Source organism: Pongo abelii, chromosome 6 (assembly GCF_028885655.2).
Source record: "Pongo abelii isolate AG06213 chromosome 6, NHGRI_mPonAbe1-v2.0_pri, whole genome shotgun sequence".
NCBI classification, from domain to species: Eukaryota; Metazoa; Chordata; class Mammalia; order Primates; family Hominidae; genus Pongo; species Pongo abelii.
In genome coordinates, this window is record NC_071991.2 from 20,895,876 (window position 1) to 20,920,204 (window position 24,329).

At 45.0% G+C, this 24,329-nt stretch overlaps 1 protein-coding gene across 10 annotated transcripts in view; it reads right to left on the bottom strand.

Moving 5' to 3' along the window:
* TYW1 (tRNA-yW synthesizing protein 1 homolog (S. cerevisiae)) overlaps positions 1 to 24,329 on the bottom strand; it is a 268,838-nt gene that overhangs the window by 220,227 nt on the left and 24,282 nt on the right. For 4 of the 10 annotated variants that reach the window (XR_008526802.2, XM_054558831.2, NM_001131387.1 and 1 more), the window contains 2 exon segments: positions 22,167 to 22,457; positions 10,808 to 10,930 (listed from right to left, as the gene is read on the bottom strand). Coding sequence is in view for 7 of the 10 variants with exons in the window: in XM_054558831.2 (XP_054414806.1) it covers positions 10,808 to 10,930; positions 22,167 to 22,457 (414 nt within the window). In the remaining 3 variants the exon portion in view is untranslated. 10 annotated transcript variants of the gene reach the window in all.

Genomic DNA, 24,329 nt, shown 5'->3' on the forward strand with positions numbered 1-24,329 from the left:
CTTAAGAACAATAGAACCGGCCAGGCACAGTGGCTCATGCCTGTAATCCCAGCACTTTGGGAGGCCAAGGCAGGCGGATCACAAGATCAGGAAATCGGAACCATCCTGGCTAACATGGTGAAACCTCATCTCTACTAAAAACACAAAAAATTAGCTGGGCATGGTGGCGTGCACCTGTAGTCCCAGCTACTCGGGAGGCTAAGGCAGGAGAATTGCTTGAACCTGGAAGGTGGAGGTGGCAGTGAGTGAGATGGCGCCACTGCACTCTGGCCTGGGCAACAGGGGAAGACCCCGTCGCAAAAAAAAAAAAAAAAAAAAGAACAATAGAACTTCCCAGGCTTTGCCTTGTGCATGTCTTCCCTTAGCTGATTTTCTGTATCCTTTCCTCACAATGAACTATACTCTTGAGTATAAAAGCTTTCAGGGAGCTCTGTGCGTTTTTCTAGCAAATTATCAACCTGAGGATGGTCTAAGGACCGCAACAAATCTGTAGCTGGTATCAAAAGTGGAAGCAGTCGTGGAGACTGTGCTCTCAGACCTTGCAGTTTGTCTAATTCCAGGCAGACAGAAGAAATGATTCAGGCCAGGCGCAGTGGCTCACGCTTGTAATCCCAATACTTTGGGAGGCTGAGGTGGGTGATCATTTGAGGCCAGGAGTTTGAGACCAACCTGGCCAACATGGTGAAACCCCATCTCTACAAAAAATACAAATTAGTTGGGCATGGTGGCATGCACCTGTAATCCCAGCCACTCGGGAGGATGAGGCAGGAGAATCACTTGAACCTGGGAGGCGGAAGTTGCAGTGAGCTGAGATCACGCTACTACACTCCAGCCTGGGTGACAGAGCAAGACTCCGTCTCAAAAAAAAAAAAGAAAGAAAAAAGGCAAATGAACAATAAACACAAAATGCATCCAATCTCACTCAAAATTTTAAAAATGCAAATTAACACAAAGCTACTATTTTTCAGATTGACAAGATTTGAAAGATTGATAACACCTCGGATCTGTAGAGAAATAGGTACTCTCATTTCTGTTCTACAATGGAAGCAGAAGGGAAACTTTTTGCAACTTTTACAAGGCAATTTGGAAATATCAAAACTGCAAATTCCCTTTGACGCCGGAATTTCAATTTTAGGAATTTATTCTTCGGATAAGTTTATATCAGCCACAAAAAGTACGAGCAAGAGTATCCATTACAAAAATGAGAAAACACCTGAATGTTAATGAACAAGAGCCAAATAAATTGTGGGACATCATTACGAACTACCTTAAAATGAACCTTACACTGAATTCATCTAATATGACAGGACCAGAAAGCTGTCATGTTAAAGCGAAAGAAAAGCAGTCTGTAGACCAGGAGTACAAAATGATCCCATTTGTGTAGCCAAAAAACAAAATTATACCAAAACAAATGTGTTTATAAAAGGCAATAAAATACCTGGACGAATATTGTCAAGCTGAAAACTGTGGTTCCCATGAAAAGCAGATCCAGGAAAAACAGGAACAGAGGACTACTGTCTGTGAAATTTTAAAACACATGTCAACAGGGTTTTGAATTAAAGGAGGCCGGGCATGGTGGCTCACGACTGTAATCCCAGCACTTTGGGAGGCCGGTGGATATCTTGAGGCCAGGAATTTGACATCAGCCCAGCCAACATGGTAAAACCCTGTCTGTACTAAAAAAAATACAAAAATAGCCAGGTGTGGTGGCACACGTCTGTAATCCCAGCTACTCGGGAGGCTAAGGCAGGAGAATCGCTTGAATCCAGAAGGAGGAGGTTGCAGTGAGCTGAGATTGCATCACTGCACTCCGGCCTGGGCAACAGAGCAAGACTCCATCTCAAAAAAAATAAAAAATAAAAATAAATTAATTAATTAAATGAAACTACAAAGAGAAGATCAGATCAAGTTAAAAATTTTTGAAGAAATATCTGAGAAACGGTTTTACAACATTAAAAATGGCTCCCCTGGCCGGGAACGGTGGCTCACGCCTGTAATCCCAGCACTTTAGGAGGCCGAGGTGGGCAGATCACAAGGTCAGGAGTTCAAGACCAGCCTGGCCAAGATGGTGAAACCCCGTTTCTACTAAAAATACAAAAATTAGCCAGGCATGGTTGCAGGCGCCTGTAATCCCAGCTACTCGGGAGGCTGAGGCAGAGAATTGCTTGAATCCCGGAGGCGGAGGTTGCACTGAGCCAAGATCACACCGCTGCACTCCAGCCTTGGCGACAGAGCGAGACTCCGTCTCAAAAAAAAAAAAAAAAAAGCCTCCTCCAGATCACAGAGACGGAAGAGTAGAGAGAATGGAGGTAATGAGAGAGGGTTTTTGAAGATTTCTCTGGAGAATGTTGGTAAGGTACTTTAAGTTCTCTCCACTCCCTCAAAAGGAGAGAGGCTGCAGGGAGCTGTCAGCCTCTTACCCCTAGCCCCACAAGAAAACCGCCAATCCAGCCTCTCAAAGAAGTTGCTCCGTATCCCCCGCCCTCAGAGGATTACAGATTGACGTATCGCTGCCGCCTAGGAAATTCAGAAGCAAACGGATCAGCTACTTGCATTAGCAAGTGAGCACTGCTGCTGGGTAGGAATTGGCCTGTCCCCTCCAAATAAAGAACTCAGGAGTGTTCCCCTGACAGCAGGATGGGGGCAAGGGAGAGCTCAGATCCTGACCCATTGGTCAAGTAGAGCAGAGAGCAGGTGACAGACTTCAAAAGAGAAGCCAGAGGGACAGGGCACAGGGGAGGGACTAAGCAGCCATCAGTATACTTCTTGGCCAGGCGCAGTGGCTCACGCCTGGAATCCCAACACTTTGGGAGGCTCAGGCAGGTGGATCACCTGAGGTGATGAGTTCAAGACCAGCCTGGCCAACATGGTGAAACTCCGTCTCTACTAAAATTACAAAAATTAGCTGGGCGTGGTGGTACACACCTGTAATCGCAGCTACTCAGGAGGCTTACACAGGAGAATCACTTGAACCTGGGAGGCAGAGGCTGCAGTGAGCTGAGATTGCAGTGAGCTGAGCTGTACCCCAGCCTGGATGAGACAGTGAGATTCTATCTCAAAAAAAAAAAGTATACTTTTCTGCTGCTGGAAAATGGGCTCAAAAAAGAAGGAAAAAGAAAGACATGTACACTTCTCAGCTTCTCAGAGTACATTTTGCTCAGCGCAAGGGACTTGCCAGGGAGATGGCCATGGACGATATCTCCAAAGAAGCCATGAACACATTCCCTGGAAAGAGAGTCAACTCAAAACACATGACTGACTAGGAGAGAGAGCACAAACACCTCTATGACAGCAGTGATCAAGTAAGAACTTCCCCACTTTTCTTTTTTTCTTTTCTTTTTTTTTTTTTTTTTTTTGAGACAGGGTCTAACTCCTGTCGCCCAGACTGGAGTGCAGTAACACGATCTCGGCTCACTGCAACCTCTGCCTCCCAGGCTCAAGCGATTCTCCTACCTCAACCTCCCGAGTAGCTGGGATTACAGGTGCCATCACACCTGGCTAATTTTTGTTTTTGTATTTTTGGTAGAGACAGGGTTTTGCCATGTTGCCCAGGCTGGTCTCAAACTCCTGGGCTTAAGTGATCCATCTGTCTCCGCCTCCCAAAGTGCTGGGATAACATGTGCGATTCAGCACGCCCGGCCTCCTACTTCTGTTTATCTGTCCTGCCTCCCCCCAGCTGCTCCCAAACCCTACGGAGATCCAAAACAGCAGCTAACAAATAGGCTGGGTGACAGAGTGAGACCCTGTCTCCAAAAAATAAAAATAAAAATAAAACAAAAAAAATCCACTGCAAATTTCCCAAAATGTCCAGACAATGGTCTTTTCTCTTTGATCCAAGACTAAAATTTACAAAATGCTTTTGGGGTTTTTTTCATTGTCTCTTTTAATCCTAGAATGGTTATCGCCTCGCCATGTTTTTTTGTTGTTATTGTTTATGATACTGACATTTACAAAGTCTAAAAGGCTTGTGGCAAATACTGGATTTGTCTCATTGTTTCCCCATGATGAGATTCAAGCTAACCATTTTTTGATGTGAAACTACAGAAATGATGTGTGTGTGTCTTGCTATACATCATATGAGGAGGAACATGGGTCAAATTTTGGTAGAAATGATGATGCTAAATTTGGTTGCTTGGTATAGATGGGAATCACCTGATCTCTCCATTTGTAAAGGCACATTGTTCCCTCTGTAATTAGAAACTAAAATGTGGGGGGTTTTCCCCACTCATTCCTCATTTCTAGTTGGTTTAGTTTGTGGGATGATATTTTGAGACACTGAATATCTATTCCCCAAAGACATTTCACACAATCCTTGCTTAAATCAATTTGTTCTGTTTTGTTTTGTTTTTGAGAAGGAATCTTGTTCTGTTGCCCAGGGTGGAGTGCAATGGTGCAATCTCAGCTCACTGCAACCTCCACCTTCCAGGTTCAAGTCTCTCTCCTGCCTCAGCCTCCCAGTAGCTGGGACTACAGGTGTGTGCCAACACGCCTGGCTAATTTTTGTATTTTTAGTAGAGATGGGGTTTCACTATGTTGGCCAGACTGGTCTCGAACTCCTGACCACAGGTGATCCGCCCACCTCGGCCTCCCAAAGTACTGGGATTACAGGCGTGAGCCACCGTACCCGGCTGAATCCTTGCTTAAATCAATTATTACACTAGGAATTGCAAACGGCTGATTTTCTAATTCTCTCATGCCTTACATAGTTAGTATCTAGAAGCCTTCTCCTACACAACACGCCTCCTGTTTGAGCTGCACACAGACTGATTTTTTTTTTTTTTTGAGATGGAGTCTCGCTCTGTCGCCTAGGCTGGAGTGCAATGGTGCAATCTCAGCTCACTGCAAGCTCCGCCTCCTGGGTTCAAGTGATTCTCCTGCCTCAGCCTCCCAAGTAGCTGGGATTACAGGTATGCGCCACCACGCCCAGCTAATTTTTAGTCGAGACAGGGTTTCACTATGTTGGCCAGGTTGGTCTCGAACTCCTGACCTCAGGTGATCCACCCACCTTAGTCTCCCAAAGTGCTGGGATTACAGGCATGAGCCACCGTGCCCAGCCAACTAATTTTTTTTAATTTGATGTAATATAATCTATTACGTTCATTAATCTTTTTGAAGCTCAAATTGTTCCAAGTTTGGCCTGTAAGAAACCCTTCGAGTGGTTCCTATGTCTTTTTGGCAGGTCTCCATAAGTCTCTGAGGCCCCACTTGTTCAATAAGATGTCCCAGGGCTCATCTGTTACCCTTCTTTCACCAGTCCTGAAACCAGCCCTTTATCATAAGGAATGGTATTCAGAAAAACAAGATCTGAGTGCTTAGTACATTGATTATTTCTGGGTCTGTGGCACAATAAAGAATATATCTGGGCCAGTCATGGTACAATGGTGCAATCTTGGCTCACTGCAACCTCCACCTCCCGGGGTCAAGCGATTCTCCTGCCTCAGCCTCCTGAGTAGCTGGGATTACAGGCACGTACCACTATGCCCAGCTAATTTTTGTATTTTTTAAATAGAGATGGGGTTTCATCATGTTGGTTAGGCTGGTCTCGAACTCCTGACCTCAGGTGATCCGCCTGCCTCAGCCTCCCAAAGTGCTGGGATTACAGGCATGAGCCACCACACCCAGCCATATATATCTGGTCTTTGACCCTGGTTCTTGGTACACAGCTTCAAAAAACCTTGGGATTTCCTAAGTAATAGATTCAGGATGAAGGCTGATCACCAGAAAGAAACCATGTGATTAGAGGATTAGAATTTAGGGCCAGCCTGACCTTTTAGGAAAGGAAGTACACTGGAGATTGAGCTTAATCAACTGCCCAGTGATTTAACCAATTGTGCTTGCATGATGCGATACCAATAAAAACCCTGGACACTGAAGCTCAGTGGGGCTTCCTGGTTGAGGAACACACTGATGTGCCTGGATTCCAAGAGGACAGGACACAGAAGCTCTGTCTCTTCCTCATGCCCACTCCCCAGAGTATCTCTTCCTTGCCCGAGAGTATCTCTTCCATTTGACCGTTTCTGATCTGTGGCCTTTATAATAAAACTGCAACCTAGATCAGCCTGGGCAACATGGTGAGACCTTGTCTCTAGAAAGAAATTTAAAATGACCTTGGTGTGGTGGTGCATGTCCGTAGTCCCAGCTACTCAGGAGGCCGAGATGGGAGGATCCCTTGAGTCCAGAAGTTCAAGGTTGCAGTGAGCCGTGATCACACCACTGCACTTCAGTCTGGATGAAGGAGTGAGACCCTGTCTCAAAAACATCAAAAAACAAAAAACAAACCTGCAATCTTAACTATAGTGCTTTCAGGGAGTTCTGTGAGTCATTCCGGCAGAAAAGTAGGTAGCCGTGAGACTTCCAGCAGGTATCTGAACTCAGGGCAGTCTTCTATAGGACTCTGCCCTAAACCTGTCCAGTCAGACACTAACTCTGGGTAGGACATATTAGAATTGAATTGAACTACAGGATACCCATTTGGTGCCAGAGATCGATGTCAGAACATGCAGTTTTTCAGTGAACCCAGCTAGAAAATACTATTTATACACACACACACACACACATACACACACACATATATACATGCATATTTTAACTAAGTTTGCAAATATAAATGCACATTTTTAAAAATCTTAAGTCTGTATCAGCCGGCCGGGCGCGGTGGCTCACGCCTGTAATCCCAGCACTTTGGGAGGCCGAAGCGGGAGGATCACAAGGTTAGGAGATCGAGACCATGGTGAAACCCCGTCTCTACTAAAAACACAAAAAATTAGCTGGGCACAGTGGCAGGCGCCTGTAGTCCCAGATACTCGGGAGGCTAAGGCAGGAGAATGGCGTGAACCCAGGAGGCAGAGCTTGCAGTGAGCCGAGATCGCGCCACTGCACTCCAGCCTGGGCGACAGAGCGAGACTCCGTCTCAGAAAAAGAAAAAAGTCCGTATCAGCCTCCAAATAAAATCCACCACCACTTGGAAATCACATTAATGCATATCAATCCACCATAGTGTTATTCAGAGCCACACAACAATATTCCATTGTGTGGATATACCATGCTTTTTTCAACCAGTATTCGACAGAGTTGTTTGCTATGTATGCTGCAATGCATAAGCCTGTGGAAATGCTGTTTTGCATTAATGAAGCTGTATCTTTAAGGCAAATTCATACAACTGGGCCTGCTGGATCATGGATAAATGCATATGTGATTTTGGTAAAAACTGTCAAAAGCCCTTCCATACAGGCTAGACCATCCTGGACTCCCACCTGCAAGGTATGAGTGCCTGTTTACTCACAGCCTCACCTAACTGAGTATGTCATCCAGCTTTGGAGTTTTGTTATTATATTCTGAAAGGTGAGAAATGTTTATCAGTGTAGTTTTCATTTGTATTTCTCTTATTATGAGTAAAGTTAAACATCTTTTCATGTTTAAATCTCTTGGTAGAGCCATTTCTAAGAAATTCTTATTCATGTGTTTTGCCAACTTTTTCTACTAGGTTTTTGGTCAGCTGGAATTACAGGCACGCACCACCACACCGAGCTAATTTTGCATTTTCAGAAAAGACAGGGTTTCACCATGTTGGTCAGGCTGGTCTCGAACTCCTGACCTCAAGTGATCCACCTGCCTTGGCCTCTCAAAGTGTTGGGATTACAGGCGTGAGCCACGGCACCTGGCCAGGTCTGCCTTTTTTTTTTTTTTTTTTTTTGAGACAGGGTCTTGCTTTGTTGCCCAGGCTTGAATGCAGTGGCATGATCTCAGCTGACTGCAACCTCTGCCGCCAGGGTTCAAAAGATTCTCGTGCCTCAGCCTCCCAAGTAGCTGGGACTACAGGTATGCGCCACTATGCCCGGCTAATTTTTTTTGTATTTTTTAGTAGAGATGGGGTTTCACCATGTTGGCCAGGCTGGTCTCGAGCTCCTGACCTCAAGCGATCCACCCACCTCGGCCTCCCAAAGTGCTGGGATTACAAAAATGAGCCCCCACACCCAATCAGGTCTGCCTTTTTTTTTTTTTTGAGACGGAGTCTCGCTCTGTCACCCAGGCTGGAGTGCAGTGGCACAATCTCCGCTCACTACAAGCTCTGCCTCCCGGGTTCAGGCCATTCTCTTGCCTCAGCCTCCCGAGTAGCTGGGACTACAGACGCCCACCACCACGCCTGGCTAATTTTTTGTATTTTTAGTAGAGACGGGGTTTCACCGTGTTAGCCAGGATGGTCTCGATCACCTGACCTTGTGATCTGCCTGCCTCAACCTCCCAAAGTGCAGGGATTACAGGCGTGAGCCACCGCGCCTGCAGGTCTGCCTTTTTTAAAAATAGTTCATTGTATAGTAAAAAGATTAACACCTTGTCTGAGATATAAGGGGCAAATAATTCCTCCTGTTTTGCCTTTTGATTTTCCTTATGGCCATGTAAAACACTTTAAAGTCATTCATAAATTTAATATTTTTTTATTGCTTCTAGATTTTGAATCATATAGAAAAGCTTTCTCCAGGTTATACAATAATCCATCTGATTCTACTATCTATCTAATTTTTTCAACATTCAGCATTTAGCTCGCTCATCCATTTGGAAATTATTCTGACATATATACAAGCTAACAGATGTTTCACATCTTTTTTTTTTTTTTGAAACAAGGTCTCGCAGTGTCATGCAGGCCGGGGTGCAGTGACATGATCACAGCTCACTGCAGCCTCAAACTCCCAGGTCCAAGCAATCCTCCCACCTCAGCCTCCCAAGCAGTTGTGACTACGGGCACATGCCACTACATCTAGCTAATTTTTTTTATTTCTTGTAGAGATGGGGTTTCACTATGTTGCCGAGCCTGGTCCCAAACTTCTGGCCTCAAGAAATCCTCCCATCATGTCAGCCTCCCAAAGTGCTGGGATTACAGGGTGAGCCACCGCACTCAGCCAACATAATTTATTTTTAGAGTCCCTTTTAAACTCCAGGTCTTCAGAGTCCACCTTTAATATATATGAAATTCCTACATATTCTTAGAATTTTACTCTGTTGCAAGGGTCTTTGTCTCATCATGAGCCAGTACTACAGTTTTAATTAGAGATACCTTGTGGTATGTTTCAATATGTGGGAGTATTGACAGAGCAGGACTCTGTCTCAAAAAAAAAATAGGCAGACCTGGCTGGGTGTGGTGGCTCATCCTTCTCATCACTACTTTCACCAGGGTTTTCATAACTATTATTCCATGTTTATTTTTTCCACATGAATAGACCAATCTAGATCTAGGAGGCTAGAGGACCTACTGGAATTTTTATTGGGATTCCATCAAACTTATATATTAAGAGAACTGACATCTTTACCATTCTGAGTCACTCTACCTAAAACAAGGAATGTCTTTCCATTTGTTCGAGTCCACTTTGATATCATTCAGGAATGTTTTAAAGTTTTCCAACGTAGGTTTAAGACATTTCTTTTTAAATTAATCTGTAGGTAGGCCAAGTGTGGTAACTCATGCGTGTAATCCCAGCACCATAGGAGGCCAAGGCGGGCAGATCACCTGAGGTCAGGAGTTCGAGACCAGCCTGGCCAACATGGTGAAATCCCGTCTCTACTAAAAATACAAAAATTAGCTCAGCGTGGTGGTGTGCACCTGTAGTCCCGGCTACTCGGGAGGCTGAGGCAGGAGAATCACTTGAACCCAGGAGGCAGAGGTTGCAGTGAGCTGAGATCGCACCACTGCACTCCAGCCTGGGTGACAGAATGAGACTCCATTTCAAAAAAATAAAAAATAAATTAATCAGTAGGTAATTATTTATCTTTTATGTAGCTAGTCTAAATGAGGTGTTCTCTTTTACTATAGCTTCTAACTGGTTATTGTTTGGAAATATAAAGTCTATTGACTTTCTACATTATGATATCCTGCTAACCTTACTGAGTTCATTTGAATTTGTATAGGTTTTAGCATTGATTTTCTTGGATTTTCTAGTAGGTTTTTTTTTTTAAGGCTTATGGACTACATATAATTTTAATTTAGGGGATTCTCATTTTCCAAAACTCACAGTTAAATTGAGGCTGTTATTTTTATAGCATAGTATATACACTATTACTTCAATTTTAGATCACTGGAATCTGCATGAAATCCTACTGCATCGTACATTCTCACATTCCTCTAGTCACTGAAACAGTCACATCCCAGATTGGTATTTCCTGGATTCCTAGGGGCCCCACTCACGCTGATCTCCACACCCACAGACCAGGCTGCCATCCTTAAGCCCCAACACCACTTAGTCTATACAGCAGAGAAGCAAATTTACACTGGAGTTTCACTTGGAATCTCAACCATAATAAATCCTATCATGCTGTTCATCTTCAAATGGCCCTGAATAAAATCTCTCTAACCATCTACACCAAGCTTGTCCAACCCACAGCCCACTGGCCCAACACAGATTTGTAAGCTTTCTTAAAACATTATGAGATTTATTTTGCGATTTTTTTAAATTTTTTTTTTATGTTTTTTAGCTCATCAGCTATCATTAGTGTATTTTATGTGTGGCCCAAGACAATTTTTCTATCAATGTGGCCCAGGAAAGCCAAAAGACTGGACACCCCCAATCTACACTGTCCTCAGTCCTTGTTCTCAAATCTCCTGCCTATCCTCTGATGAGCTGACTTTCACAGGGCTGAGAGGGTAGATGTTCACCACGCTCATGAAAAATGGCAAAAAAATTATAAAACTCTCAAGACAGAAGCTAGAGAAATGAAACTCCTCTTGTGAGCTCAGATGGACTACACAGCAACAAAGAAATACTAAATGTTAACCAACTGCGGGAGCCAAGTGCAACATTTCCCAAAGTAATGGTACCTTTTCTTTCTTCACATGATCCATAATTTTGCCCAAATCTTCAACATCAACAATGGAATTCAGGCTCTGATGGTCCTTACCACCAAACTCTTCTTCACTGGAGCTCTCAAAGGGTTCTTCCTCCTGGAAGAGAAATGCTTCAGAAATACATTGTTCAAAGGGGCAAAGGCAAAGTTCTTTTACCCTCCCTCCCACACTGAGAATTCACTGTGTCTCTAAATTCTTTTTTTTTTTTTGAGACAGGGTCTCGCTCTGTCGCCCAGGCTGGAGCGCAGCGGCGTGATCTCAGCTCACTGCAACCTCCACCTCTCAGGTTCAAGTGATTCTCCTGTCTTAGCCTCCCAAGTAGCTAGGATCACAGGCACCTACCACCACGCCCGGCTAATTTTTGTATTTTTAGTAGAGACAGGGTTTCACCATGTTGGCCAGGCTGGTCTCGAACCCCTGACCTCAGGTAATCCACCCACCTCAGCCTCCCAAAGTGCTGAGATTACAGGTGTGAGCGACAGCGCTCGGCTGTCTATAAATTCTTAATTTAAAAATAAAATCTAGGCTGAGCATGGAAGCTCACACCCATAATCCCAGCACTTTGTGAGGCCAAGATGGGAGGACTTTGAAACCTCAGGAGTTTGAAACCAGCCTGGGGAACATAGCAAGACCACATTGCTACAAAAAATGTATACAATTAGCCAGATGTGGTAGCACATGCCTGTAATCCCAACTACTTAGGAGGCTGACGCAAGAGGGTCACTTGAAGCCAGGAGTTCAAGACCAGCCTGGGCAACATAATGAAACCCTCATCTCTACAAAAAAAAACAACAACAACAATTAAGAAATAAATCTTAAGTCTTTAGCATCAGACTAACAACTGTGAAAGGGCATGATGGAGTGGAAACAACTAACACTTCACCTGCCCTCTCACATCACAGTGACATGAGCTGCGCTCAGGGGAACGAGACACATGCCAAGCAGAAGTAGAGGAAATGTGACATCACTGGGAAGACACATTTGCTGAGTATCTACTATGTCCCCAACACAATGTTCATATACCCATTCATTTCATCGTTAACTACTTACGATGTAGACAGGTTCAACATCATCTCATAGATGAGGAAATTAAAGGTAGAGAAGTTAAGAAATCACGGCTAATACGTGGCAGCCTTCATCCCTTTCTCCAATGGAGGATAAGGCAGAATCAAACGTTATAGAGATTTTTTTGTTTGTTCTTTGTTGCTGTTGTTGTTGTTGTTGTTGTTGAGTCTCGCTCTGTCACCCAGGCTGGAGTGCAGTGGCGTGATCTTGGCTCACTGCAACCTCTGCCTCCTTGGTTCAAGCAATTCTCATGCCTCAGCCTCCAGAGTAGCTGGGACTACAGGCACGCACTATCACACCCAGCTCATTTTTGTATTTTTAGTAGAGACGGGGTTTCACCATGTTGGCCAGGCTGGTCTCAGACTCCTGACCTCAGGTGATCCGCCCGCCTCGGCCTCCCAAATTGCTGGGGTTACAAATGTGGGCCACTGTGCCCAGCTGATAAAGAGATTTTTAAGAGGTGAAGTCGTGGTTGTTTTCAACAGCAGGTACTTTCTGAGTAACTCAAGGGTCACTTTAAAATTAAAAGAAACAGGCTGGGCACAGTGGCTCATGCCTGTAATCCCAGCACTTTGGGAGGCTGAGGCAGATGGATCACCTGAGGTCAAGAGTTTGAGACCAGCCTGACCAACATGGTGAAACTCTGTCTCTACTAAAAATACAAAAATTAGCCAGGCGTGGTGGCATGTGCCTGTAGTCCCAGCTACTCCAGAGGCTGAGACAGGAGAATTGCTTGAACCCAGGAGTTGGAGGTTGCAGTGAGCCGAGATCGTGACACTGCACTCTGGCCTTGGCAACAGAGCACGACTCCCTCTCAAAAAAAAAAAACAAAAAAAAAAAGAAAAGAAAAAAGAAAAAAATTAAATTAAAAGAAATAAAATGTCAATAACCTTTATATGCTGGCCAGTATGCCCCACAGTATAGCAGAGAGATGTCATATAATCAGATGCTGCTGATCAAGTGTTCAATACAAAATAAAACAGCCCCTCTTAGACAAGGTCACGCCTGTCCTGCGCCAGATGATAAGATTATCATGGATGATCTTACTCTCTCCTATTTGAAACCAACCCTGAGACTACTGAAACGGCGCTGTGGCTGGCTCCCTGGTTCTCTTTTGCCTTGTCAATAAATGAGTAGAGTCTTCTCTGCCTTGCTTCCAGATGACAAAATAAATTGTTCCCAGAAATAAGTGTATGGATGTGTTAATTTAGCCCAGCTTCAACAGAAAATCTCTGCCAGTTAACTCCACCCTGATATCCCAGCCTCATGCCCAAGCTGTCAAGAAGAGACAAGTACCACCTGAAACATACTTGCTAACAATTAGTCCATTTTTAGATCTTCTAAGAAGTCCAGTGTCTCCCAACCAGTTTGTCTAAATATATAAGAATACCTTCAGTATTAGGATTTCCTGATGTACTCATTTTCCCAGAATTGCAAGAAGTTCTGTATTGCCCACGTGTCCTATGCTCCTACCTCATCATTTCCAATAAATTTCAGAATATTAGACACAGAAGAGACATCAGGGATCATCTAGTCCAATCTCGCCATGTTATCCTGGACAAGAAGTCAGTAAACTTTTGCTGTAAAACACCAAATTGTAAGTATTTCTGACCTTGTAGGACATACAATCCTGTCTTAACTATGTAAATCTGCCCCTCTAACACCAAAGCAGCTATGACAATACATAAATGAATGAGCATGGCTATGCTCCCAAAACTTTTATTTTAAAAAATTAAAAAACAAGCTGGGTGCAGTGGCTCACACTTACAATCCCAACACTTTGGGAGGCCAAGGCAGGAGGATCACTTGAGCTCAGGAGTTTGAGACCAGCCTGGGCAACACAGTGGGACCTCATCTCTACAAAAAATAAAAAAAACTTAGCTGGGCATGATGGTGCACACCTGTAGGCCCAGCTACTCAGGAGGCTGAGATAAGAGGATCACTTGAGCCCAGGAGTTAGAGGCTGCAGTGGGCTATGCACTACTGCACTCCAGCCTGGGGGACAGACCAGCCCCTGTCTCAAAAAAAAACAGGCAATAGGCTAGATCTGGCCAGTGAGCCTGTTTGCTGATCCCTGTCCTAGATTCTCCTTGATAACTTCTCCTTAGACTCAAGTTTCTAATGGAAAGACTCATGTTGAGAATTTACTTTTTCCAAAAGGAACCTATTTCATCTTCACATCAAATCAAATCTAAACTGCTAACTTGGTTCTGTGACCTTGGGAAACTTCAAAAAGTTATCTTGAACACTGCATATACTCATGGTAGCCAGTAGTGCTTGAAAATTAATGCGACACATTCCCCTGGTCCTCACAAAGATTCCAATCCAGTAAGAGACACACAGATACTACATTGAAAGAGGCAATGCTTTAATGAAAGGGTTTAGGAATACGAAAAGGAGCCATGCAGTGGGCTCCAAATCTATGGGTGGCCTGAATGAGACGATACCTGAGTCAAATGTGAAGGGTAAGCAAACAGGCCTGGCCAGGGAAAGACATGTGGGAACGCTGTTGGAAGGGGATGGGCAAAGTCACTTAGGCAAGCACCAGGAGGCATGCAGCTACTATCAGTCACTCAGAAAGTACCAGCAGATGGAGAATAAAGCACACGACATGGGGAGAAAATGTAGCAGAGAAAGATATGGGTTGGACTGCAAAGGATCTTGCCTGTCCTGGAAAGAGAGAATGAGAAGGGTCTAACATGGTCTGAACAGAGAAATAACACAGACCTGCATTTCAATAGCTCACTCAACTGGGAAGACAGAAGGTAATTTAAGGGAAACAAGACTGCAGACAAGGATAAATCTGAACAACGTACGACAATCCCCTAGGGAAGAAAAGATGTTGGCCTGAACTAAAGAGTAACAGGTGAGCAGAAGGTTGGATATTCAAACTCATTTGACAAATTTGGTTTTTATTTTTTTTGAAGACAGCGTCTCGCTCTGTCACCCAGGCTGGAGTGCAGTGGCACAATCTCGGCTCACTGCAACCTCCACCTCCCAGGTTCAAGCGATTCTCCTGCTTCAGCCTCCCGAGTAGCTGGGATTACAGGTGCCTGCCACCATGCCCAGCTAATTTTTGTATTTTTAATAGAGACAGGGTTTCACCATGTTGGTCAGGCTGGTCTCGATCTCCCGACCTCATGATCCGCCCGCCTTGGACTCCCAAAGTGCTGGGATTACAGGCATGAGCCACCATGCCCAGCCTTGACAAATATTTTTAGAACCAAGGAGGCCACGTGGCTAGAGGCTAGAGAGGAAGAGAGAGAATAACAGCATGACAGTGGAGAAATTCAAGAGTCAGACTAGGTGCTAAGGTCACACTAAGCAATGAAGTTTTTATGAAAGCAGCAATGAAAAATCACTTTTAAACAGGAGGGTAACATGGTCTGATTTGTACTTTTAAAGATTACTTGGCCGGACGCAATGGCTCACATCTGTAATCCCAGCACTTTGGGAGGCCGAGGCGGGTGGATCACGAGGTCAGGAGATCGAGACCATCCTGGCTAATGTGGTGAAAGCTGGTATCTATTAAAAATACAAAAAATTAGCTGGGCATGGTGGCGGGTATCTGTAGTCTCAGCTACTCAGGAGACTGAGGCAGGAGAATGGTGTGAACCTGGAAGGCGGAGCTTGCAGTGAGCTGAGATCGCACAACTGCACTCCAGTCTGGGAGACAGAGTGAGACTCTGTCTCAAAAAAAAAAAAAAAAAAAAAAAAAATTGCTCTGAGGCCGGGTGTGGCGGGTCACCACTGTAATACCAGCACTTTGGAAAGCCAAGGCAGGTAGATTGCTTAAGCCCAGGAGTTTGAGATCAGCCTGGGCAACATAGTGAAACCCTGTCTCTACAAAATATACAAAAATTAGCCGGGCACAGTGGTGCGCACCTGTAGTCCCAGCTACTCAGGAGGCTGATGCGGGAGGATCGCTTGAGCCCAGGAGGCTGCTGCAGTGAGCCAAGAGTGTGCCACTATACTCCAGCCCGGGAAAGACCCTGTTTCCCACCCCTCGCCCCCCAAAAAGACTACTCTGAATGACAGATGGAGAAGAGACAGGAGAAGGACAAGATAGGTGGCTGCTATAGTAGTCTGGTCAAGCAATACGGCTTGAACTTGCAGGTTAGCAGTAGAGATGGAGGGAATTGGATAGATGTGAAATATTTTAAGCCAGAGGTCTGCAAACTATGGCCAAATCCAAGCAGCCTCAGGCCAGATCTCAACATGACAATTCATTTACATGTCGCCTATGGCTGTTGTCTTGACACAATGGCAGACTTGACAGTTTCAACAAAAACCATGTGGCCCACAATGCTGAAAATATTGACTAACTGGCCCTTCATAGAAAGTTCGCTGACCTCTGTTTTAGACAAAGAAGGAACCAGACTTACTTAGGAATTCAATGCAGGAATGAGGAAAAGGAAAGAATCAAGTACACAGGTCTTAGGTTTCTTTTTAAGCCACTGAAACGGTGGGAGTGTTTCTTGAGATGGGAAACATGACAGCGGAACAGAACAGAAGGGTGGAGATAAAGAGCTCCATTTTGGATTTGTGAAGCATCAGATATATAAGAATAAATTATAAAAAGGCAGCGGCATATATGAGAAGAGAATTCAGGGTTGACCCTGGATCTGGAAATACAAATGTGGGAATAACTGGCACATGGACAATGTTTAAAGTCGTGAAACTGGATGAGATCACCCAGGAAGAAAGTGTCAATGCATAATCCAGTACCAAACCCGAATCACTCCAACATGCAGAGGCTAAACAAAGAAAAGGAAAAGACCCCAAGTAAAAAGGAGAAACTCCATGACAATGACGTCATGAAAGTCAGGAGGATAGATTCAAAGAAGGAATCAGCTATGACAAATGCTGTTGAGAAGTAAAATAAAAAGAGAAATATCCATGAGACTTGTAAATCTAAAAGGAAGAAGGTGAGACACAAAACATTATTTTCTTTTTTTTTTTTTTTTTTTTGAGATACAGTTTTTGCTCTTGTTACCCAGGCTATAGTGCAGTGCCACAATCTCGGCTCACTGCTATCTCCACCTTCCAGGTTCAAGCAATTCTCCTGCCTCAGCCTCTCAAGTAGCTGGGATTACAGGCACCTGCCACCACACCCAGCTAATTTTTTTTGTATTTTCAGTAGAGACAGGGTTTCACCATGTTAGCCAGGCTGGTCTCGAACTCCTGACCTCAGGTGATCTGCCCACCTCAGCCTCCCAAAGTGCTGGGATTACAGGCATGAGTCACCATGCCCAGACCCTTTTTTAAATTAGAGACAGTGTCTCACTATGTCGCCCAGGCTAGTCTCTAACTCCTGGCCTCGAGCAATCCTCCCATCTTGGCCTCAGACAGCACTGGGATTGGGATTACAGGGGTGAGCCACTGCACCTAGTCAAAATATAATTTAAAGGGTTTATTTGAGCCAAAACGAGGGCAGCTGCCTCAAACACACTTTGCAGCTGAAGGGACTGCTCCATTAGCTTTTGTTACAAGCAGGTTTTTAAAAGCAAAGGGAACAAGGAGTGGTCGATACCAAGTTGTCGGACAGAAATTCTCATTGCTTTATAGCGATAATATTGATTAGTGATTAGCTATGCACTGTTGAATGACAGGATATGAGGTATGGTGTGCAACGCAAATAGCATTTTATGGCTACCTGGAGTCAGTCAGTCTGAGTCAAGCCCACAGAACAGATGGCTTCAAGAGATAATTATTTAGCTCAACAGGAAGTGATATGACAGATGTTTCATTCCAATTTCATTTCAGTCCAAGCTATGACTGCAATGAAATTGGAATAAAACATCAATTTCAATTCAGGTTATGGGTCCCGTAACTTAAAGAGCTTGCAGCCAGTGTGGAGGCTCATGCCTGTAATCTCAACACTTTGGGAGGCCAAGGTGGGTGGGAGGATTGCTGGAGGCTAGGAGTTCAAGATCAGCCTGGGCAAAATAGTGAGACCCTGTCTCTACAAAAACAAAAATTAAAAGTAGACAGGATGGTGGCTCACGCCTGTAAATCCCTGCTACTCAGGAGGCTGAGGCAGGAGGATCACTTGAGCTCAGGAGTTCAAAGCTGCAGTGAGCTATGATCACTCCACAACACTCTGGCCTGGGCAACAAAGCAAGACCCTGTATAAAATAACATAATAAAATAAAAATAAAAAGCTTTCATCTCTTAAATAAAATCTAATTTCCTTTGTAAATCCCCCTCAGGCTTGATGACATGAAGTCCCCTGGGTGTAGAAAAGAGCAGTTTAAGGGGAGAGAAAGCCAAACTGCAGTAGCTGAGAGTTGACAGAGACTTCTGTTCCCAGCCATACAACAGACTGCACACTTTCAACAACTCTCCTGCAGAAAACAACACAAACTAAATAAGGGTTTTGTTTTTTTGTTTTTGTTTTTTTTTTTGAGACAGAGTCTCGCTCTGTTGCCCAGGCTGGAGTGCAGTGGCGCAATCTCGGCTCACTGCAACCACCGCCTCCCCGGTTCAAGGATTCTCCTGTCTCAGCCTCTGGAGTAGCTGGGACTACAGGCGCATGCCACCACACCTGGGTAATTTTTGTACTTTTAGTGGAGACGGGGTTTCACCATATTGGCCAGGTTAGTGTCGAACTGCTGACCTCAAATGATCCGCCCACCTTGGCCTCCCAAAGTGCTGGGATTACAGGCATGAGCCACCGCACCCGGCCAAGGTAATAACTTTTAAAGCACAATTTTAAGTGCATCACTGAGTTGGCAAAAATGTAAGGAATCCAGAGAGGCCAAATATAACCTGGGAGCTAAGCAAGAGACAGAGCTAAGAGTTATCTGCTAAACTCTGGAGACTCCTCTCTATTTTTTCAGTTTTTGGTTTTTTTTTTTTTTTGAAACAGAGTCTCACTGTCGCCCAGGCTGGGGTGCAGTGGCACCATCTCAGCTCACTGCAACCTTCGCCTCCTGGGTTCAAGTGATTCTCCTGCCTCAGTCTCCTGAGTAGCTGAGATTACAGGCGTGCGCCACCACGCCTGGCTAATTTTTTTGTATTTTACTAGAGACGGGGTTTCACCACATTAGCCAGGCTGGTCTCAGACTCCTGACCTCAGGTGATCCGCCTGCCTTGGCCTCCCAAAGTGCTGGGATTACAGGCGTGAGCCACTGCACCCAGTCTGAATTTTTTTTTTTTTTTTTTTTTTGAGACAGGATCTCACTGTCACCCAGGCTTGCAGTGCAGTGGTGAGATCATTGCTCACTGCAACCTTGACCACCTGGGCTCAAGCAATCCTCTCACTTCAGCCTCCCAAAGTGCCGGGATTACAGCTGTGAGCCACCGCACCCAACTTGTTTTTTGGTTTTTTTTTAAGTTTGTTTAAACACATATAATTCCAGGGCATGTTTATAAATTTATGGGAGCAATCTAGCAGAGAGAACAAATGAATGATACAGGAGAAGAGAAGCAATCAATGAAGGAACCCAGTCCTTGATTCCACGGCATAGACAGATGTAGTCTGGGACAGGAACCAGATACTTGGTCTTCTGAGCCAGAAGAGGTAGTAAAGATCTGGAGATGGGCTGCAGAGACACTGAGAGAGTTCCCCTCTGATGGCTTCAGATGGGAGCTTGGGGGAAGGGGTGGGGAGGAAATGAGTATGAAACAGTCAACTTGGAGAGTAAGAAGGGGAATCTGCAAGGGAAGTTGTGAGCCTGTAGAGCACTTCTGAGTCTATACTTGAGCCTGTGGTCATGAATCTGTAGTCAAACAATCAGCAGCAGACATGGGGAAGGCTGATGTGAAGGGGATGGTTTCAGCCTGGCTTGGGGTTTGGCCAATCGGGTTACAAGAATGAGTGAGAGGTAAAGCAATTGAAAAGGTTAAGGCTGGGCACGGTGGCTCACGCCTGTAATCCCAGTACTTTGGGAGGCCAGGGTAGGTGGATCACCTGAGGTCAGGAGTTTGAGACCAGCCTGGCCAACGTGGCAAAACCCCACCTCTACTAAAAATACAAAAATTAGCCGGGCATGGTGGCACACACCTGTAATCCCAGTTACTCAGGAGGCTGAAGCAGGAGAATCCTTGAACCCAGAAAGCGGAGGTTGTAGTAAGCCAACATTGTGCCACTTGACTCCAGCCTGGGCAACAAAGCAAGACTCCATCTCAAACAAAAGAAAAAAAAAATTGAAGAGATTTATAACAGAGTGAGGATAAAATTCAAAATGGGGTTTAAGGAGGAAAATAAAGTAAGTAGTTTCTACTACTCAATAAAAAAGGTATAGGTTCAGATGGGATCAAAAGCTTTTTTTTTTTTTTGAGATGGAGTCTCGCTCTGTCACCCAGGCTAGAGTGCAGTGGTGCAATCTCGGCTTACTGCAAACTCCGCCTCTTGGGTTCAAGAGATTCTCCTGCCTCAGCCTCCCGAGTAGCTAGGATTACAGGTGCCCGCCACCACGCCCAGCTAATTTTTGTATTTTTAGTAGAGACGGGGTTTACCACTGTTGGCCAGGCTGGTTTCGAATTCCTGACCTCATGATCTACGCGCCTCAGCCTCCCAAAGTGCTGGGATTACAGGCGTGAGCCACCACGCCTGGCCAGATCAAAAGAATTTTAAAGGCCAGGCACAGTTGCTCATGCCTATGATCCCAGCATTTTGGGAGGCCGGGCCAAGTGGATCGTTTGAGCCCAAGTGTTCAAAACCAGCCTCGGCAACATGGTGAAACTCCATCTCTGCAAAAAATAGACAAATTAGCTAGGCATGGTGGCACATGCCTATAATCCCAGCTACCTGGGAGGCTGAAGTGGGAGGATCACCACTGCCTGGGGAGGTCAAGGCTGCAGTGATCCATGATCATACCATTGTACTCCAGACTGGGGGTGACAGAATGAGACTCGGTCTCAAAAAAAAAAAAGGAATGTTGTTAAAGTAGAGGCCACACAATGAGGTCATAGTAAGCATGAGAGGAACTTGAATTTCAGATGTGCCCATGTAAGGGAGAGACCAAGGTCAGTGGAGAAATGGTTGCTGGAGGTGTGAAAGCCAGGAAACTGCAGGCCAGGGTGCTAGACAGATCATCCACAAGGATGCCACAGCCTCAAAGAATAATGATAGGAACAGGGGTGGAGAGAGAAACAATGAGTCAGAATGTAAAGTTGCTGCTGAATTATGCAACTGACCAGGTGGCCAAAAGATAACAGCTGTGAAGATGACAGAAGTGTTACAGCCTGAAGACAGGAGCTTCAAAGGAATTGGGGTATTTAAAGAAGGAAGCAAGAGAAATGCTCAGAATGTGAGGGAAAAAGAGCAGAATCTAGGATGACTTGCAGCCTTCAGTTTGAGTGACTAATGGAGTCATTGAAGTCAGGCAGTACTGTGGCTCCGTTTTGCAACTTGCAAAATGTGGTTAAAAATCCACTTGACTCTAACAATGCAAGGATTACAGAAGAGATTTTGGTTGTGTGTATGTGGTTTTTTTTTTTTTTTTTTTGAGACTGAGTCTCACTCTGTTGCCCGGGCTGGAGTGCAGTCGCGTGATCTCAGATCACTGCAACCTCCACCTCCCAGGTTCAAGCGATTCTTGTGTCTCAGCCTCCCAAGTAGCTGGGATTACAGGTGCCCGCCACCACACCTGGCTAATTTTTGTATTTTTAGTAGAGATGGGGTTTCGCCATGTTGGCCAGGATGGTCTCGAACTCCCGACTTCAAGTGATCCACCCACCTTGGCCTCCCAAAAGTGCTGGGATTACAAGCGTGAGCCACTGTGCCCAGCCTCAAGAAGAGATTCTGGAAAGCATCTAGCACGATATGGCTTAATTCCTAAGGCCTCTCTCTCTCTCTGAAACACCACCACATGAGTTTCACATCTTCCTTCTTTTTTTGTTAGTGTTTCTGTCTTTGTTTTTGGGGCAGGGTCTCACTCTGTTGCCCAGGCTGGAGGGCAGTGGCATGATCACAGCTCACTGCAGTCTCAAATTAATGGGCTCAAGCAATCCTCCCAACTCCACCTCCTACGTAGCTGAGACAACAGGCATGCACCACCATGCCTCACTAAATTTAAAATTATTGTGGTAAAGATAGGGTCTTGCTATGTTGCCCAGGCTGCTCTTGAACTCCTGTACTCAAGCAATACCCCCACCTTGGCCTCCCAAAGTGTAGGGATTACAAGTGTGAGCCACTGCACTCAGCCAGATCTTCCTTCTAACCAGAAGCCAATGAGGTGGTTTATTGAGGAAGAGGCCAAGCTCGAGATCTCCAAGCAGAGGGGGAAAGCCTCGAGAGATGAACACACAGGCAGTATACCTCGGTGTCTCTGTGATGCAATTCATCCTGCTCGTGAGATCCTTCCTCCCTCTCCTCTGAGCCACGTTGGTGAGATTCACATTTGCCTTTCTTGCAGTGGCCGCCACAGGACTTCTTTCTCTCTCCTTTCTGAAGTGCCTGCAGCTGGGAGATGAACTTGGTTTTCCACGCTCTGAAGTCGGCCTCAATGCTGCCATGCTTGCTTTTAACCACGTCGCAGTCGCCCTCCCCTCGACTCATCACACGATGTGCACCAAGCATCCAGAGCCACTTGTCAACATTTTTGCCAACCTGCGAGGAAAAGACAGATAGGCTAAAAGCACAGTTCTCTAAATCAGGGTTTTCCAGACTGCTCTGAAAAGCCCAAAGTCCTTCTGGGGCCCCTGGTCATGGGCTGCCGCTAAGGAAGAGGAAATTGCTTGGCAAAATGACCTTCAAGCCTTCAAGCTCCAGCCTTGACCCAAAAGAGCTGCATTTTATGTATTCTATTTTTCTGCCTTAGATTTATTTTTTTAAACAAAAGGACAAACAAACCCCCTTTATCAAATGAAGGGTTAATGACTAAAAAAAATTTGAAACTTACCATTCTATATCATGATAAGAACAAAACAGGAGTTAACAAAATAAATGAGTTCCAAAAATGTAACAAAACCTATGGGGCCTAAGCCTATTCAGTTATAAAATGAAAATGTAATAAATTTGGCAAGATTCGTAATTTCCTAAACTCAGTAATTTATTTCACTGTGATACGAAGCAATTAAGCTGAGGAACAGGGGTTATCAAGAGGCATAGTTAAGAGTTCAAAAACTTAATAAGCTTCCTGAGTGGCAAGGCATTAAACAAAATATTTACATATCTACGCCAGGCGAAGTGTCTCACGTCTGTAATCCCAGCACTTTGGGAGGCTGAGGCAGGCAGATTGTTTGAGGCCAGGAGTTCAAGACCAGCCTGGCCAACATGGTGAGACCCCATCTCTACTAAAAATACAAAAATTAGTGGGGTGTGGTGGCACATGCCTATAATTCAGGCTACTTGGAAGGCCGAGGCATGAGAATTCCTTGAACCCAGGAGGCAGAAGTTGCAATGAGCCGAGATTGTGCCATTGCACTCCGGTCAAGGCTGCAGCAAGCTATGATCATGCCACTGAACTCCAACCTAGGCAACATGGTGAGACCCTGTCTCAAAAAACACATAATCAAAATTGTTTTTAATGAAAATATGGAGCAAAATCTACATTGTGACACAACAATAGAATGAAAACAGCTTTTTATTTTATTTTATTTTATTTTATTTTTTTTGAGACGGAGTTTCACTCTTGTTACCCAGGCTGGAGTGCAATGGCACGACCTCGGCTCACTGCAACCTCCACCTCCCGGGTTCAAGTGATTCTCCTGCCTCAGCCTCCCAAGTAGTTGGGACTACAGGCATGTGCCACTATGCCCGGCTAATTTTGTATTTTTAGTAGAGATGGGGTTTCTCCATGTTGGTCAGGCTGGGGTCGAACTCCCGACCTCAGGTGATCCACCCGTCTCTGCCTCCCAAAGTGCTGGGATTACAGGCGTGTGCCACTGCGCCCGGCCATAAACAGCTTTTAAAAGAAAACTCCCCACCTCCACCGTCACTAACACTCCACCAGAGACAGACAGCTAGGCAGGGCCCATCTCTAGGAAGAGGTACACAGTGCAAATGACCAAGAAACTGAGAGGCTCCATCATTTCATTTTTTCAAGTGTAGAGAACAGGACGCAAAAGGAGCCAAGTTAATTTCATTTAGAAAAATAGCCCGGGAAAACTAACCAAAAAATTTAACGTTTTATTACATAAAGTGCAACGAATGTTTTTTCCTCCGTTTCCCTTGAAAAATTCATGATTTTTTTTTTTTTTTTGAGACAGAGTCTCACTCTGTTGCCCAGGCTAGAGTGCAGTGGTGAGATCTCGGCTCACTGCAAGCTCCGCCTCCCGAGTTCACGCCATTCTCCTGCCTCAGCCTCCCGAGTAGCTGGAACTACAGGCTCCCGCCACCACACCCAGCTAATTTTTTTGTATTTTTGGTAGAGACGGGGTTTCACCATGTTAGCCAGGATGGTCTCGATCTCCTGACCTCAATCCGCCCGCCTCGGCCTCCCAAAGTGCTGGGATTACAGGCGTGAGCCACCACGCCCAG